Source organism: Oreochromis niloticus, linkage group LG3 (genome assembly GCF_001858045.2).
Source record: "Oreochromis niloticus isolate F11D_XX linkage group LG3, O_niloticus_UMD_NMBU, whole genome shotgun sequence".
Lineage (NCBI taxonomy): Eukaryota > Metazoa > Chordata > Actinopteri > Cichliformes > Cichlidae > Oreochromis > Oreochromis niloticus.
This window is the reverse complement of record NC_031967.2, coordinates 35,071,350-35,089,660: the sequence shown is the minus strand read 5'-3', so window position 1 is coordinate 35,089,660 and position 18,311 is coordinate 35,071,350. Positions and strand designations below refer to the sequence as shown.

Here is an 18,311-nt window from a genome sequence, read left to right as displayed (position 1 = left end):
TGATGTATGCTGGGTAATGGCACAGCTAGCGACTGGGTGACTTTATTCACCCGCTTCGGATGTTATCAGTCCATACAATGGGCGTTATTAGCAGAAATCAGTCCCATAGATATGGGCCATCCACCTGCTAGATTGTTCAGAAGGTTGTTATCATCCATCCAGATGGAGGATCAGTAACAGGAGCGTGGGAAGACTCCAGAATCCACTCTGGCTGGAATCCGGTGGATACAGCAGTGTTACAGGTAAGGCCATTTAAACGGACAGCATTTATAGAATGACTATTAAAAGCCAGCGAGTGTCAATAATGTTAATGTGGTTATGTTAGTAATACAGCGAGTGCTAATATAACAGCTTTAAGATGCATTTGTAGATATTATTACGTGTTTTACCGTCTTTGTGGTGCTAGCTTAAAGTTACGGTGTAAACATTAGCTTATATTGTAGTAAAGCTGTTACTGTTTAAACGATGTTAGGACAGAAATATTAGCTTCTGTCATGACTGATGAAGTTACTAGTTAATAAAGTTTCCAGTAAAGTGATTAATCGCAGCCACAGATTGACAGTAAATATCTCGATTAGCTTCAATGCATCTCTAATAAATATGTGCAAGTTTCAGTGCTTCGTATGATACTTATACTGACCCAGGGTCAGTGTAAAATACAATCCTAGCTGTGTGAACAAAGCCTGGCTCCTTTAATCCTGCATGACAAACCTCAGGATGCAGGTTATTATTAGTCTTTCCTGCTGGCACACCTGTCACACCTGAGAGTCAGCTAGAAACTTACAGTGACGTGGACATCATGCAAAGACTGACAGACTGAATACTGTAAATGATTAGTGACTCAGGTTAACACTAAACTTTAAACAGTACCTCTGTGTCTCTGTGTGTGCTGAACATCTGGAATCAGATTGAGTCAGGCTGCATCAGCTGAATCTGTTATTTGTAAATATCAATATTTTTTATTCAGGTGTGGGGATAATATGTAAGACTGCAGTGAAGCGATGTACCAGATGAATCCCTGGCCAAAGGTATCGTACTTACATCAGACTACTGATGCAGCCACATCAGCCTTTTGTGAGGTCTGTTTAAAGTAGACTTAAAATGAACTGCAGGTTCCTGAGAGGTGGACTGTGAGCACAGAAACACATGTACATACATACAGCTGTAGCAAGCTTACATTAATTTTAAATCGATTTGTTACTCTGATGTCTGTCTCTCTGTTAGTCCTCTGACAGACTGGTGACCTGTCCAGGTGTGCTCTACCTATGACTACTGGGACAGGCTCTAATAGAAAGTTTCTATTATTCTCATTTAAAGTATTTAAGTGCTTATGCATATGCTTAGTTGTGACACTCTTATAGACTGTTCAGTGAAAGTTTCTAAAACTAGATGAACTTACTTCAGCGTCAGCAGTTTGAGAAAACAACTCCCTTTACAGGTGCTGATAAGGCCAAGGGCACAAAACAGCATAACCATTGATCTGTTAGGTTTCATAGTGAGGCGCGTGAAGTGTGGTATGATCAGTTTGTAACTTCTTCCCTCTTCCTTGGAATGCATAAAGGAGTGGGAGCACGACTTCTGTGGCAGAGCTGACATGACTGAACTGTGATGTTTGATGTGTGTTGGCTCTCCTGCGCACAGTAATAAATAGCTTGATCACAGCTCTTTCTGTGTTGCAGACTTTACAAAATTCCACGAGGCCCCCCCCACCCTCCCACTGTGAACCTGAATTGAATATTCAGAAGAAAATGAATGGATAGACTGACATTTGTTTAAATACTTCTAGAAATCTGAGCTGTTGGTGTGGTAATAATATTAGAGCTGGCAATCTTTCTTACTGAATCTCTACTGTGAGTCATGTTACCTGAGATTAATTCTATGTTTACCTGACAGCCTGGACAAATGTGCTGTGTGAAGGCTGTAAATCAAATCAGATCTTAACTGCTTACATTTAAGGAGCCTGGTCATATTTAATTGTAATATGAACCAATGATTTTCTGATTGCTGATTCTAAGAGAGTCTTTGTGGAAATCCTGTTTGGCTTTTTGTCATTTTAATTCTCTTTTCTGTTTTCCAGAACAGTTCTCCACAGTCACTGTCCACATGGGTCAGTGGGACCAAGAAGCACTCTGCTAATGTGTGGACTCTGACCAGCAACATCCAGCAAGACCCAAGCAGCGTTTTCTATCGCTCAGCTGGAGTTTTTTGTTTGTCTGTGACTGGAGAGTCAGATTTTTGTTGAAGCTGGAGGAACAGAGAGGTAAGTCAGTTTGTAGAGATCCCTCCCACCCTGGCTTTTATGTGCTAGATTTCTTATCTGAAACAGTAATATTTCAGTGACTGCTGCTTATATCACAGGTTAATACACGCTACTGATCCCTGATGGGAGAATCATCACCTCTGCCAACAAAGAAGCCTGGTGGATGTTTGTTTGCAGTCTGATGATGGGACATCATGCTCTGCATCTTCAAAGTTTGTCTCTTGATTATTATTCATACACAGTAATGTGAAGCATGCTTATATCTAGTATAACTGGACCAACCTGGTGCTCTTCATTTATGGAGGCTGTTGAGTCTGAATGTTGGATGTTGTGTATCTCTTGTTCTCTGGGCTTTGTTGTCCTCAGTCTTTTTGCAGGATCAGAAAACAAAACCAGGATGACCATAAATGTTTCTTCTCCAACTGGATGATGATAAGACTGTGACACGGGATGCCACCTTTAGTCTTGTGATGAAGCAAAGCTCAGGACGAAGTGTGATTAAATGTTACCCACATGTGTGCTGCTGAGAAGGATGTAGAGGGGCACCTGCGGCCAAATCCAAGCCTCCTCAGGTTAGTTGTAGTTGCAGAATGCTTTAGGACTGAGACAGCTGAGGCATCAAATGTTCGATTAAACAAATGAAAAAGAGAAGTTTCTTCCCTATAATTATCACTTTTTAAAATCTTTAGCAACTTCAGGTCTGTCAGCGTGCTGAGGTCACAGAAACAAGAAGCTTCAGACTTCAGAGTGTTGTTTACAGTTTTCTGTCATCATGATCTCCCCTGAAGTTTATCAAGCAGTAAGTCCACAATACTGTAATGATAATTCTGACTTTGGTCACAGTTGCATAATATTTTAATAATATACAATTATTTTTTGTAATTCATATTTTTTCTGTTAATCAAAAATTTACTTTGTGAAATTTGTATTTGAGAATGCAGAATGTGACAATATATTTTTGTTCAATACTTAATTTCTTTCAGTTGCAATTGTTAAATCAAAAATAAATAAAAATATATTCTAATTTAGCAAACTAATTTATCAAAAATATATATACATATATCTGTATTAGTTTTAATAAATTAATTTGACACCTGTATTGAAAATACCATATTGTATTCATACAGAATCAGTTTGGTATCATTGTTTGTCTGATTGCTGAAACTAAGAACTAGTTTTGATCTAAAGTATCCAAAGTTGAGCTCTAATGTTTCTTCACCCTTGTGTGTGTGATATGTGATTTCCTACATGCTGACAGAGCAGAGCAGCAGTTTGTGCTCACAGATGGTGACGGTGTGGAGAGACGGTGGTGTTTCCTCAGAAGAACTAGCAGAGTCACAAAGGGCACGAGTCCATCTCACCACCTTGACTTGTTGATCAGTGGACACACTTGTCTCCCCTTTAAAGGAGATACTCTTAGAGAGAGACGATCCGAGTCATCCTTAAATGTTAGTGCTTTCAAATACACAAACATTTTCAAAGGACAAAAATGAACATCCAACTTTGACTGTAACACAAAAAAAATCTTTGCATGTGTGTTTTCAAACTCTCAGATGGGCAGGATATCAGTCTTGGACTGTCTAACCTGCCGGAGCAGCACTGAATGACCACCACACATGAGCAGTTCCTGCAACATTCAGCAGCTCTGCTTTTGGTAAGTAGAGTTACCTAACTACAGTAACTTTAAAAACATGATATCCATTTCTAACAGCCTGGTTACTTCCTGTCAGTTATTTTAGAAACCATGTGGTCACCTGACCTAACACTGTTTCTTCTTCTTCCCCTTAATGTTGAAGTGTCAAATGTCCAACAACTGGAGAGGAAACTACACCAGTGTACTGGGATGTTTCACCAACACGTGCCAGACGCTGTTCCTTCATGGTGACATCACCAGAGAATGCCCCGCCCACCTCATGACCTCGCCATTGATCATGATGATTTTAATGATGACAGCGAGCGGAACTAAGACTGTAAAAATCAGAATGTTTAGATGCTTTCTAATTATTCATGAATACTGAGAGCCTCTTTCTGTGTTTTGTCTGGTTTTTTTTACTTCATTTGTTACTCACAAAGTTCACCAAACTCACACAGTTTACATTCTGTATGTTTCCATCTTTACCAGCCACACTCTACCCGCAATTAAGAAAATAATCCTTAGAAATTGTCGTTTTTCTCTTTTGTAATTTTGTAATTCAGTGAATATACTGCGCTGCTTCCTTTAATTGCGTCTCACATTGCTATAAGTTTTTCCAGTGTCCAGCTATTTTTTTACTGCTGTTTGAATTCTCTGTATGTTTGACCCTGTAGACTGTTTGATGGACTGCTTGTCTTCCCGTTTGTAACCACCACCTGTTTTTGACTAAAGATTTGGATTTCTGACTTTAACACAGCCTCTGCATGTCCTCCCTTTGTGTCCTCTTCCTCTGTGAATGTGTTGCATGTGTCACAGATTCATTTTATTAACAGCTTTCCCACAGTGAATTGCATCAGCATTCATTCACAGCACATTTCAGAAGGATTCAGATCAATACAGTGATCTTACAGTCAGAATTATCCTGACAGACTGCCACTGTAAATTATCTTTCATCAGGTCAATTTTAAAGCTCAGTATTTCAAAGCAGGAGTTATGAAGAATCATACTGGCATTAGGACTGTAACAATATGTACTAACAAAGTCAAAGTTTTTTAATTATGCTAGAATATTGGAAGACAATCAGCTTTTAGTGTTTTCTGCATATTAATTATACTGACACAGAGACGGTGACCCTAACTGTACAGAAGTATACTAAACAACTGACAATCTAACAAACATTACTGGCCTGAGCCATCGTGCACAGTGAGTCTGATCCTGTGCTGTGAGAGTCTGACAAGCATGTTTCTGGTCAGTTTGGAAGAAATAATATCACAATGTCGATCTTTTTTTCAATATTCCTTCTCTTTCACAACATAAACTGTGATCAAAGCTACTTATGTTCACAGCATGTAATAATACTGACAGTCCAGGGCATTGTGGTCTGTTGAGCTAGGGTTAGGGTTAGCAATTCAGACATATGTAATCAATCTCTTGCTGGATATAACAAACACCTAGGAATTCATATTATAATTTGATTTTCATGAAATATTCATATTCAGTATCAGTCATGTTATATTATAACCACGTATCCACCCAGGCTTATGGTGGGGCAGGGCTCTGTCCTGGGATGCTTGAGTGAAAGGTAATGTACACCCTGACCAGGTATCCAGTCTGTCAGAGTTGTTTTCAATATTTGGTTTTAAAATATGAGTGAAAACAAAAATCCAACTAGGATTCTTGCATATGATGGATGAAGTCTGTCTTTGACTGTATTGTCCAGCTGATCCATCAAACCCCTAGCAGGTGAACCTTATTCATGACATAACACAGTAACAATGTCAAAAATTAAACAGCAACAGTTTAAATGTAAAGTGCATTCTAAACTCCTCTTCAATAAATTATATGCAAAGAGTCATTCAGGACTGTAAAACGTGAACTACAGAACCCAGAGTCTTCATCATTAATTCAATTCAATTCAGTTCAATTTTATTTATATAGCGCCAAATCACAACAAAAGTCGCCTCAAGGCGCTTTATATTGTACAGTAGATAGCACAATAATAAATACAGAGAAAAACCCAACAATCATATGACCCCCTATGAGCAAGCACTTTGGCGACAGTGGGAAGGAAAAACTCCCTTTTAACAGGAAGAAACCTCCGGCAGAACCAGGCTCAGGGAGGGGCGGGGCCATCTGCTGCGACCGGTTGGGGTGAAAGAAGGAAAACAGGATGAAAGACATGCTGTGGAAGAGAGACAGAGATTAATAACAGATATGATTGGATGCAGAGAGGTCTATTAGCACATAGTGAGTGAGAAAGGTGACTGGAAGGGAAAAACTCAATGCATCATGGGAATCCCCGGCAGCCTACGTCTATTGCAGCATAACTAAGGGAGGATTCAGGGTCACCTGGTCCAGCCCTAACTATATGCTTTAGCAAAAAGGAAAGTTTTAAGCCTAATCTTGAAAGTAGAGATAGTGTCTGTCTCCCGAATCCAAACTGGAAGTTGGTTCCACAGAAGAGGGGCCTGAAAACTGAAGGCTCTGCCTCCCATTCTACTTTTAAATACTCTAGGAACAACAAGTAGGCCTGCAGTGCAAGAGCGAAGTGCTCTAATAGGGTGATATGGTACTACAAGGTCATTAAGATAAGATGGGGCCTGATTATTTAAGACCTTGTATGTGAGGAGCAGGATTTTGAATTCAATTCTGGATTTAACAGGAAGCCAATGAAGGGAAGCCAAAACAGGAGAAATATGCTCTCTCTTTCTAGTCCCTGTCAGGACTCTTGCTGCAGCATTTTGGATTAGCTGAAGGCTTTTCAGCGAGTTTTTAGGACTTCCTGATAATAGTGAATTACAGTAGTCCAGCCTGGAAGTAATAAATGCATGAACTAGTTTTTCAGCATCACTCTGAGACAGGATATTTCTAATTTTAGAGATGTTGCGCAAATGGAAGAAAGCAGTCTTACATATTTGTTTAATATGTGCGTTGAAGGACATGTCCTGGTCAAAAATCACTCCAAGATTCCTCACAGTGTTACTGGAGGCCAAGGTAATGCCATCCAGAGTAAGAATCTGCTTAGATACCATATTTCTAAGATTTTCAGGGCCGAGTACAATAACCTCAGTTTTATCTGAATTAAGAAGCAGAAAGTTAGCGGCCATCCAGGTCTTTATGTCTTTAAGACATTCCTGCAGTTTAACTAATTGGTGTGTGTTACCTGGCTTCATGGATAGATAGAGCTGCGTGTCATCTGCATAGCAGTGAAAAGTTATGCTATGTCTTCTAATGATGTTGCCTAGGGGAAGCATGTATAATGTAAATAGAATTGGTCCTAGCACTGAACCCTGTGGAACACCATAATTGACCTTAGTGTCTGAAGAGGACTCTCCATTTACATGTACAAATTGGAGTCTATTAGATAGATATGATACAAACCACTGCAGTGCAGTACCTGTAATACCTACAGCATGTTCTAATCGCTCTAATAGGATATTATGGTCAACAGTATCGAATGCAGCACTGAGATCTAGCAGGATCTCTGCTTGCTTCATTTTTCTATCCTATATCAGATACTTTAAAGGTTTTAGTAAAGTTGCATTCTCATGGTGAGGCAAAGTGCTTTATGTGTTTGTGCGGGTCATGAACGGCTATAAAAGGCCTTTAATTGAACAAAGCGGGGTTTGAGTTCGAGTTACGGCAGACTGTCGCTACTTCTAAACGGAACGCAGCCTTCCTACGGCGGACAGCTAACAACAGGAATCGGACGCGGTCCACCCTAGTCCACAGCAACCACCATAGCAACAGCCTAGCATGACTTTAAAAACATATTCTGTCTTCATAACTATCAAAAACATGAAATGATTTGTAAAGCATGAAAGTGTTGCAGAGAGCTATGGCGGTATCTTTGGAAGCTGTTTACATAGCTAATAATATACGATGTAACCATGGAGACAGTCAGTCACGTGAGTTAGCGGTGCATGTTTACTACAGTGAATAAGGTGATTGCGTGCACAGCGTCCACACGCTGCAGAGGGTAAAGACATTACTTCAATATTGTTTTATATTTATATATATTTGCCTTGTGTTGACCATCACCTCAGGTTCACCATTACAGTTTCAGCATACAAATGCACACTGTTAAACATGAACACGTTCAAAAAAAATCACGTCTCAGAAATAACCACAGCTGTTCATGTTTGTCATTAAAGTTTTATTTGTAAGAAAATTATGAACGTCATATTGTGTATCAAATAAAAGAACATTTGACAAGTCTGAGTCATTCCTTTGTCCTGTGAGAGCTGGAATAAATATATATCCTGACAGTTACAGTTGAAACAATAGAGACAGGTAGAAATGGGATCAGATTAATCTTTGCTTAGTCAGACACGTCCTGTGTTGGCCTTAACCCAAATTTCCCTCAGGGTCAACCTTCGGGATCAATAAAGTTTTATTGAATTGAATTGAATCATATTAAAAAACAAACAATAGCATGATTTTGCATCCATTTCCAAATTGTAGTAAAGCAGCCCACTCTCATAAATAGGTAACAGAAATGTCTCTAATGTAGACGTGTACAGTGTAGTGTAAGCATTAAAAGACCATAAAGGAAACACTACTATTTATGTGAAACTAATTGTAATAAAAAATGAGCAGGTGCTTTACAGATTTATAAGAAAGAATCTGAAAACAACACTTTTTTTGGTATAAGTGGTCAAAGTAGAAAACAGAACTGATGTTCAAGAACAAACCGTAGCTGCACTAATATTACACATCTCCATTGTTGTGGTGAACAGATATGTTGCTTTTAAAACCACATGCAGTGTGTGACCATGACTGTCCACTGAGACCATGAACGCCACTTCGCTGAAGCATTCTTCTTCTCCTTCTTCTTCTTCTTCTTCTTGCCATCAGAATGGAAGCAGACAGAGCACGAGCTGCTTTGATCTACTGAAAGGAAAAAGCAGAACATCTGAGCTGAAACTATTAAGATAGAAACAATCGTTCAATGCAGTGTCTCACGTAGCTTAACCTGTTACAACTGTTGATACAAGCTCAGTACAGTTAACACACAGTGTCAGGGAGCTCCAGTGTGGGAACTAGTGGCTTTAGGTTGATAGTCATTTAACTTTCATGCATTCATCCATTTAATTCAGGAGGAAGAAATGTCAGGTTGGAGCAGGCTGGTTACATGCATTTGGTCCCATGCTGTCTTTAACCAAATGACTTGGTTCACTTTATGGCTGGGCTGTATGTGGGGTTATATCATGTTAATTGGGCAGGAGTACCTGTCCCCCTGTTAGGCTTAGAAAGTTTCTCCATAAGCAGAGCTTCTAAGTCTTATAGCTTTTAGCACATCTGTAGCTGTGCAGGCTGACAGGTTTTTGGTGGCTCTTTTTACCCCACACTGGTTGTGAGTGTGTAAATACCCCCACTAGTTCTTTTGGGTTGCAGTTAACTTGGGAGGAAGGGGTGGGTCTGCCAGGACTAGATGAATAAAAATGATCTGGGAAACATAAATTTCATAATGCATGAATATATCTCTATCAATTAAACCTGGCCTGAGTGCTGCCATTTTTACATTCAGTTATTTCTCTTAGAAATGTTGGATCTAAATAACGAATGTGTTACAGTCAAACTGACACTGGTCAGTGTAAATGGCTCATTGGGACATAGAAACCTTTATATTAGATACCATCACCTGATATCGAGTGCCAAACAATATCAAAGCTGTAAAAGCTGTTTACAGTCAGAATGTATAAAAACTATGATTGTAAATAAATTGAAACAAGTGAGCTTTTCTCTTCGTGCTGAATATCAACACTGTCATTTCTCAGACTGTAAGATAGAATTTACTAAATGGTTGATATACATGAAAAATATGTCCATAATCACAAATGACCATGAGAGCCAGTAGAATTAATTCAACTGGACACTCAAAAGACGTCCTTAAATGTCCTTTAAGTGGCAGAACAGATGAACAAACAGTTAATCGCTTACTTGAGGTGAAATCTGCTCAGCTGCTTTGAAAACAGCTTCTAACTGGTTCCTCCTTTAACAGGATGACTGCTCAGGGGTAAGGCCATCATGCAGTCCAACAACCTTTATGGTTCTGCTTTGATTCACCAGGAACTATTAGGGAACCCTTTCAGTGCCTCCTGTGAAAGACACAGGCATAAACACACAAACATTTATTAACATGTTCCACAGTCTTCCAGTTTGATTTTCTCATCCTGTGGACAACAACGTACAGAGATGCAGGTTTATGTTAACTTTTGTAAGGTTTCTTTACTGAACACATCCAGCTGCAGCTCCACTGTGATCCTGAACTGGATAAGCGCTTAAGAAAATATGTCAATAAATGGACAAACATCAGCTTACTATATTTATCCAAACAGACGGGACCAATAATGCGTCACTGAGTTAGAGACTTTAACACTCTCTTCTATGTAAGAATGTCTCGTGATAGACCTGCAAATTTGACAACAAAGGTTTTTCAGACTACATGTAGCTGTCCTCTATGTCAGCTCACACATTTACATTCATGTCACACTTATTTCTGCTTTCCCATTTTTAACATTATTACTTACATTTTGATTGGATACCTTGAGTTTGTAAATGATCAGATTACATAATTGGGATACAATTCAATAAAATTCATGTATCCAATTCAGGGTTGCGGGAGGATGAAGCCTATCCCAGCTGATACAGGACAAAGACAGGCTGCTAGTTATCGCAGGGCTAAGACAATACGTGTAACAGAAAATCCACTTAGATGTTTGATATTTCTAATAATAATCATAATTATGACTATTATTTGAAATATTATTTAAAGGTTTCTCTATAAATACATTTGAATTTTTTTATAACCCCTAGAATATAAACCTGAGCTGTTTCAGATTCTGACCTCTGACCTCAGTGACCAGGCTGTGTCCTCACTGCAGCTCCCTCTTGGAAGTACGTCTGCTTCTTGTCTTCCCCCAGTGATGACCGCCTGCCCTAAATATCACGTACTGTACCTGAGGAACAAAACAGGACAAACACTTGCCTTCATTTAAGAAGTACATTCATACAGAGATAATCTATGGAAACACACTAGTTCACCCTTTGGGAGGAATCAGTTCCTGTGAAACATTTCTGTAAATCAACATCGTGGAGAATGAAAAGAGTTCTTCAGGTGACTCAGCAGATCCACACTGACAAATGAAACTTCTGTGGAAGAAGAATCTGGATGTTTTTGATTTCCAATCAGGTTAAACTATTAAGGATAAAGTAGGAGTCCTCATCTTTGCTCTTCTGAAATCTTTGTTAAACAACAACAAACATAAATTGCTAACAAAAATACAGCTGAGTAGAGGCTTTACAAATCACCAGCAGTCATAAATTAATTAATTAATAAATAAATGTAAATTTTAATCTTCAAATGTTTCTGAGCCGTCTTCAACCTGCTTTTAACACAGAAAAGTCCCACAGTCAATGCAGCCTGACTCAATCCTAAATGTTCAGCACACACAGAGACACAGAGGGACTGTTTAAAGTTTAGTGTTAACCTGAGTCACTGATCATTTACAGTATTACAGAGTCTGGCAGTCTTTGCATGATGTCCACGTCACTGTAAGCTGACTCTCAGGTGTGACAGGTGTGCCAGGAGGAAAGACTAATAATAACCTGCATCCTGAGGTTTGTCATGCAGGATTAAAGGAGCCAGGCTTTGTTCACACAGCTAGGATTGTATTTTACACTGACCCTGGGTCAGTATAAGTATCATACAGTTTAAACGAAGCACTGAAACTTGCACATATTTATTACAGATGCATTGAAGCTAATCGGGATATTTACTGTTAATCTGTGGCTGCGATTAATCACTTTACTGGAAACTTTATTAACTAGTAACTTCATCAGTCATGACAGAAGCTAATATTTCTGTGCTAACATCGTTTAAACAGTAACAGCTTTACTACAATATAAGCTAACGTTTACACCGTAACTTTAACCCGTTTGTGCCCAGATTTTTTTCAGAGTTGTAAGGCATATCATTTTATCAGTTGAGTCCCTCTGAATCATGTTATGTATTTATTTTTTCCATTTTGTACTTTTTTTTGAAGAAAATAGCATTTTTATGACTGGCAACAATTGTTGCCAGTAGTCACACAGCTTGTCACTAGGTCAAATGTCACCTAATAATAATAATAGAGAAGTAATAATAATAATATAATAAGAACAAAATAATAATATAGTCATAATAAATAATAACAAAAAGGTGGAGCCTCAGGTTCCCCCTGTATAAAATTCAAAACATCAAACAATTTGAACTGATTTCTTTATTCTCAATTTTTTTATACTCAAAAACTCAAACATTTTTTTCTTAGAACCTCTAAAAACATATATACATATATAACATATTTCTTCCCATACATTCCATCATCTTTCATGCATGTTCTACTCAGTGTGGTACTTCTTGAAGCACTCCACATGTAGTGGCACATCACACTTTCCACACGCAAATGATGTGCGTCCGCCGCAGTTCTTGCATCGCTTGTACCTGCTACCAGTGTTGCAGGGCCAGTGGTTCAAATTATCAAACCTGGTGGCATCAGTTATCGCCACCGCCATTGAAGATCTTCTGCCCTGCCTACTTGGCTTTGTTCCATGGCGCAGGAGGAGGGTCTGGGCTACCAGCCTCTGGAAGGAGAGGAGATCCTTCTCCCCGCTTTTCCAGGACCTAAATGAATGACAAAACAAGCATGATAGATGCATGAATGTGCATCGTTTCATCCTTTCTACAACGTCATGCCCCATATGTAGAATGTTCTGTAAAAGCAATATCACACTTGAGTTTGTGATGTTGGTCTGGATATCATCACTGTTGCTCTTGTCGACCGAAGAGCACTAGCGATGACCTCGAGTCAAACATCACCAACTCGATTGTGATATCACTAAATAACATACAGCCTTGTGTACCTGTAATAGCACCAGCTGTTCACCATGGCACTGTTCAGGGCCCAGCTGAAGCATGGCCACCACCACTTCTTGGACCGGATCTTGACTCTGTAGCGGCTGACAAACTGGTCATGCAGGTCCACTCCTCCCATGTGTGTGTTGTAGTCCTGGATACACTTGGGCTGTCTGACCTTGTCCATAGTCCGCTTCTGTTTATTCCATCTCTTCGCCTCAGTTTCGGTGAACTCCCTCTCCATGTTCGACACCACGGTGACCACGCTGTTGTCATTCCACCTTACAATCAGCTTCTCTGCCTCAACCAGATACTCAGCATCTCCTCTGGGTGTCTTCTTGAAGGTCTGGGGTGCTGTGAAGGGAACGTTATGGAGCTGAGTTTGTCGCATCGTGCCACAGCTGCCATAGCCTCTCAGGGTCATCTCATCCACCAGGGACAGGGTTGTGAAGAGGTTGTCGTGGTAAAACTTGACTCCAGGTGGCACTTCAGCTTTCTCTGCCAGGCCAAGAACCACACTTGGACCCTGACCAAGTCCAGTTTCCACCAGATGTGTGTGGCTTCCTACATATGGCTCCATCTGATGGACAAACCCGGAGGAGGATGCTAAGCTCCATATTTTATACCCAAAACGAATAGGCTTCCCTCTAATAAACTGTTTGCACCCATGCCTTCCTTGGTTCTTAGTTTTGTGGAGCATGGGCCCAACAATCTGACTGGTCACCTTTTCATTTGTGCCACTGACCTTTCTAGTCTCTGTCTGACTCACTGAGGATGAGCACCCAGGATCATCATCGGGGGGATTTGGCAGCTGCATGTCCGAATTAGGTAGAAAGCCTTCACCTTTTGGTAATTTTGATGGGAGGCGGTTATGGTCACCAGTGGCCTCATCATCAGATTGGTCACTGTCACAGTCTGTGTCATGTGCGTGCATTTCTGACTCAGGCACAACTGTGATGTCCGCCACAGTTTCAGAGTCCTGCAGCATGGCCAGGATCTCTGCTACGGTGTACCTAAGGAAAGGACAACATACATGTTAGCTAGCAAGCGAATTTTAGCTAGCAAGAAAATGATGTATGGTAATGTATAAAAATCCTATACACAGAGGCCTTGAATACCTGTGAATTTATTTAGCTAGGAATTATTCTAAAAGGACTAAAATGAGCCATTGTACATCATTCTACAATTTTAAATAAGTAAATTAGGAGCAATCCTGCAGACAGTGTTTTCCTTTAGTTAGCGACATGCTATGTGCCCACTGGCAACTTTTGTTGCCACTCACAGAAATAAGCCCATGAACAAAAAAATATTTATCCTAGGTACAATTTTTTTGGGGAGGGTTACTCTAGAGACTTGAATGATTAAATAATTATAAATATGTTTGGGGGGAAAGTCATAAGAAATTTATGAAAATTACCTCTTTCCAGGATGATTTGCATCCGCCATGTCTTCAGCCAGAAAGAGCGGGAAGCAGATGATGTCATGCGATAGGAAGCACTTGGAAACGATTTTTTAAAAATCAAAACCTTTGTCTAAGTTGTCTACTAGCATATAAGTGGAAAAAGTTGCATTAGTACCTTTGAGATTTTTTATTGTGAGTCGAAAATGACAGTGATAAACTTTGGCAACAATTGTTGCCAGTGGGGCAAAACGGGTTAAGCTAGCACCATAAAGACGGTAAAACACGTAATAATATCTACAAATGCATCTTAAAGCTGTTATATTAGCACTCGGTGTATTACTAACATAACCACATTAACATTATTGACACTCGCTGGCTTTTAATAGTCATTCTATAAATGCTGTCCGTTTAAATGGTCTTACCTGTAACACTGCTGTATCCACCGGATTCCAGCCAGAGTGGATTCTGGAGTCTTCCCACGCTCCTGTTAGTGATCCTCCATCTGGATGGATGACACCAACCTTCTGAACAATCTAGCAGGTGGAGATGGCCCATATCTATGGGACTGATTTCTGCTAATAACGCCCATTGTATGGACTGATAACATCCGAAGCGGGTGAATAAAGTCACCCAGTCGCTAGCTGTGCCATTACCCAGCATACACCTCTCCCGCCATAAATGCAAAAGTAATGGCCTATAATTAATTTATCTGCTGTATCTGCTGTTTCTCAGGTAGTTGTTTATATTATTTAATGTATTGTGTTCAGTATACGTCACTACAATGTGATTTCGGAAATATATAAATATACGAACAACAGGCTCTTGCGCGGAAATCTCTTTTCGTCGATAAACAACGATTAGGGAGCAGTATAGTATTCAATAGGAGGACCCTGCACGTCAATTCTCGACGCGAGGGGGGTACCCTGCGCGTCCATAAGTGAAGCAGGGGGAGCCTGACCATGCGTCACACATTTGACGAGTTAGGAGTGAGAACGTGTTGGAAGCTGATATGACAAAAGATACTAGTTCCTCTTGTCTTATGGATAACGGCCACTCATGCGATAACCATATCTAGAGATGTTTTTCTATTACGTATGCTCCACCTAGAGATGCTGTGTAATCTATTCTCTGCTATAAAATAAAGAACGGACTGAGGCTCTGCGCGACTTGCTTGTGTCTTGCCACGCAGTAAGCTTCGCCCATGTACACGAAATAAACTGAGTTTGTGTTTCTTGCTCTCCTTCCAGGTTTTCCTTTGACATCAGTGTAGCTGAAACTGATTAACAACACCTATATTGACACCTCAGTCTAGAAGGGAGCATAAATGCCTATGGGTCCATACCCCATAAGCTAGTCGAAGAGGCACTGAGGTTCAAGGATGTTCAAGAACTTCATTCTCGACTATTACGGCAGTTTCAGCCTGAAAGTCTCTACAAGGAAAATTACTTCAGTATTAGCACAAGCTTGAGAAAGGGATTATCATGAGGTGCACCCTATCTATAATATATGAACATGTTACTAAAGGCCGCTGAAGTTGAGCATAGAGGATCCCGTACTAAATCTGGCATTAGACTGCCACCTTTTATGGTTTTCATGGATAACCAGTAGGACGACAGAGTCCCAAGGTGGAGCATGCTCCAGCACCCCACAAAGGGACTCCAAGAAGACCAGGTACTCTGAGCTGTCTTCTGATGAAACTACAGACGACAATCAGGATCTGTTCCCCAACCCAAAGGCGCAGGGAAAAATCCCTCTCATCCACCGGCAGAAACCCCAACGTACAGGCAGTAAGCCGAAGGGATACTAGGATACCCACCCCAGCCGCCGCTTCTCACCAAGGGCAACTCCAGACTGAGACAGAGTCCAGCCCCTCTCCAGGAGACTGGTTCTAGAGCCCAAGGCTGTGTGTTGAGGTGAGCCTGACTAGCCGGTACCTCTCAACCTCACGCACAAATCCAGGCTCCTTCTCCACCAGAGAAGTCACTTTCACTTCCCAGTCACTAAATGTGTGCAAGCTGTACAAACCACAGGGGGAAGTTTTTGCATAGATACATTTTACATATTGCAGAAATGAAGCAACTCAAAATTGTTTCACAGGAATTTTTGATCCCTATATTTCCTCTTTGTTCAGATTGTACCAAATGCTGAGAAAAACATTGAATGTAGCAATAATGAAGAGAAATCGTTAGAGGAAGAGATCCAACAAGGACATAAACAAAAATAATAGCTAAAATCTAATAAATGTTGGGTTTAATAACTGAGTGTTGGCATTTTTTTATTCTTATATAAAACTAATGTTATAGATTAGTCTTTTTAAATGTACTTACCAAGGTGTTTGTATTTCCTGGCCATGTCTGTCTTTTACAGGCAGTTGATGTGTGATTTTCTGTCTCTACCGATGTTCTGCTTCTCAGTTCTATAGTTTCATCTTTATCCTTCTGAACTGTTTGTATCTGTGGAAATGTGGCAGAAATGTGAGGCAAACAGGTCAGAAGGAAACAGAAAAAGTTAAAAAGACAGGTTGAACAAACATTGAAACATTTTTTCTTCTTTGCCTCGTCCGTCCCCCTTTGTCCTTTGATAGTGTTGTTTTGTCATTTGTGTCACACAGAGCATCAGTGGTGCCTTTATCACTCAAAAAAATAATTCTTTGGATGAACGTAATTTTATCTTGCCACTTATATTCCATCTAAACAAATCATGTTATATTAATCCATCTTGGTTGTGTTGTGTCAACACGATATATGTGTGTAGGTTTAACATAATATCAACATTAACATTCAATTAATTTGACTTTTGTTCAACCAACATGTTTGTACCACGTTAGTCTAATTAGATTTATTTAAATTCATCTTATATTGTTTAAACACTTTGGCACATCAAAAGTCAGTCTTGTTACATGAACTAGTAAAATATTTGTTTGTTACACCAATGATAATCTTGTTGAATGGATGAAATGTAACTTATGTCTGTAGTACATGTTGTATTCATATTACATAATGTTCAACAAAAAAAAAAAAATCAGCAACTTCCAATCCACCCATCTTCTTATCTTTATCTGGGCTGCGATGGGGTAACAGGGGCAGGGTACAGACTGGACAGGTCGCTAGTCTATCATACAGAGACAAACAACCATTTGCACTTTAACACCTTTGGGTAATTTAGAATAACCAGCTACCCTTACAACTGCATGACTTTTAACTGTGGAGGAAACCAGAGTACGCAGTGAGAACCCACTGCAAACTTCACCTCATTGTGGATTCGAACCCAGGATCTTCTTGCTCTGAGGCAACAGCACAAACCACCATGGCATTAATCTGTCAATGCAGACTTAACAAAAGGAGGAAAGCTATGCTTGATGATGCTTTATGTTGTTGTCCTTGACAAGTTAAACCATAAGAAATAGTAACAGCATACACGTGGTGTGGTTGTCTGCCTCTTGTAACCCCACTGATTTTCCTGTGGTTTGACATCTAATGTGATCTTGTGAATTTCGTGAGTCAACTCAAAAAAATGAAATTGGGTGGTTGTTACATGCACAAGATCTAAACTTGTAATTTGAACTAAATAATTCCATGTTTCTATGGCGAACATAATTAAATCATGTAGCATCTGCATGAAATTCAGCAACTTAATTTGTTCTTGTTGAGATGACATCATACAATCTAGTAAGAGTGGCTGGAACCAGGCAACTAACCACTCTTACTAGATTGTATGATGTCATCTCAACAAGAACAAATTAAGTTGCTGAATTTCATGCAGATGCTACATGATTTAATTATGTTCGCCATAGAAACATGGAATTATTTAGTTCAAATTACAAGTTTAGATCTTGTGCATGTAACAACCACCCAATTTCATTTTTTGAGTGTAGAAATCTGTTCTTTCTGCACTTGAAGTCTTGACACAATCCATAATTGGTTGGTTTAAACTCTTGTTTTAAAAGGGCTATAGGAATGGGGAACAGGTGAGTAACACACAGGTGCAACAAATCAAAGGAAACAAGGTAAAGAAAGTAAAACAAAACAAAACACAAGAGACAAGAGACTACCAACCTAAGATAGTAAGAAACACAATGAGGGAACACCAAATACAGAAATGGAGACTTAACAATGACATA

At 39.7% G+C, this 18,311-nt stretch overlaps 1 protein-coding gene and 3 long non-coding RNA genes across 8 annotated transcripts; 2 read left to right on the top strand and 2 right to left on the bottom strand.

The window, feature by feature from the left end:
* Positions 1-177: 177 nt before the first annotated feature.
* On the top strand, positions 178-2,620 carry LOC109199300 (uncharacterized). 2 transcript variants are annotated; one of them, XR_003215937.1, is made up of 4 exons: positions 183-242; positions 968-1,028; positions 2,078-2,260; positions 2,359-2,620. It is a non-coding gene; the product is annotated as an uncharacterized LOC109199300 (long non-coding RNA). The 2 variants fall into 2 exon arrangements; XR_002059729.2 differs by lacking the exon at positions 968-1,028 and having other exon boundaries at positions 178-242.
* Positions 2,621-2,739: 119 nt separating this feature from the next.
* Positions 2,740-4,640, top strand: LOC109199299 (uncharacterized). Of its 4 annotated transcripts, none has more exons than XR_003215933.1 (5): positions 2,740-2,832; positions 2,950-3,059; positions 3,545-3,708; positions 3,814-3,914; positions 4,057-4,640. It is a non-coding gene; the product is annotated as an uncharacterized LOC109199299 (long non-coding RNA). The 4 variants fall into 4 exon arrangements; XR_003215932.1 differs by having other exon boundaries at positions 3,532-3,708; XR_003215931.1 differs by having other exon boundaries at positions 3,519-3,708.
* A 7,195-nt stretch (positions 4,641-11,835) lies between these two features.
* Positions 11,836-14,445, bottom strand: LOC102080024 (piggyBac transposable element-derived protein 3). The gene is made up of 3 exons (XM_019354587.2): positions 14,207-14,445; positions 12,798-13,802; positions 11,836-12,558 (listed from the first exon to the last, which is right to left on the bottom strand). Exons 1-3 carry the CDS (start codon positions 14,233-14,235, stop codon positions 12,276-12,278), a joined length of 1,317 nt encoding a protein of 438 aa, XP_019210132.2. The 5' UTR covers positions 14,236-14,445; the 3' UTR covers positions 11,836-12,275.
* A 1,616-nt stretch (positions 14,446-16,061) lies between these two features.
* On the bottom strand, positions 16,062-16,815 carry LOC109199301 (uncharacterized). The gene is made up of 3 exons (XR_002059730.1): positions 16,731-16,815; positions 16,519-16,644; positions 16,062-16,206 (listed from the first exon to the last, which is right to left on the bottom strand). It is a non-coding gene; the product is annotated as an uncharacterized LOC109199301 (long non-coding RNA).
* Positions 16,816-18,311: the final 1,496 nt, after the last annotated feature.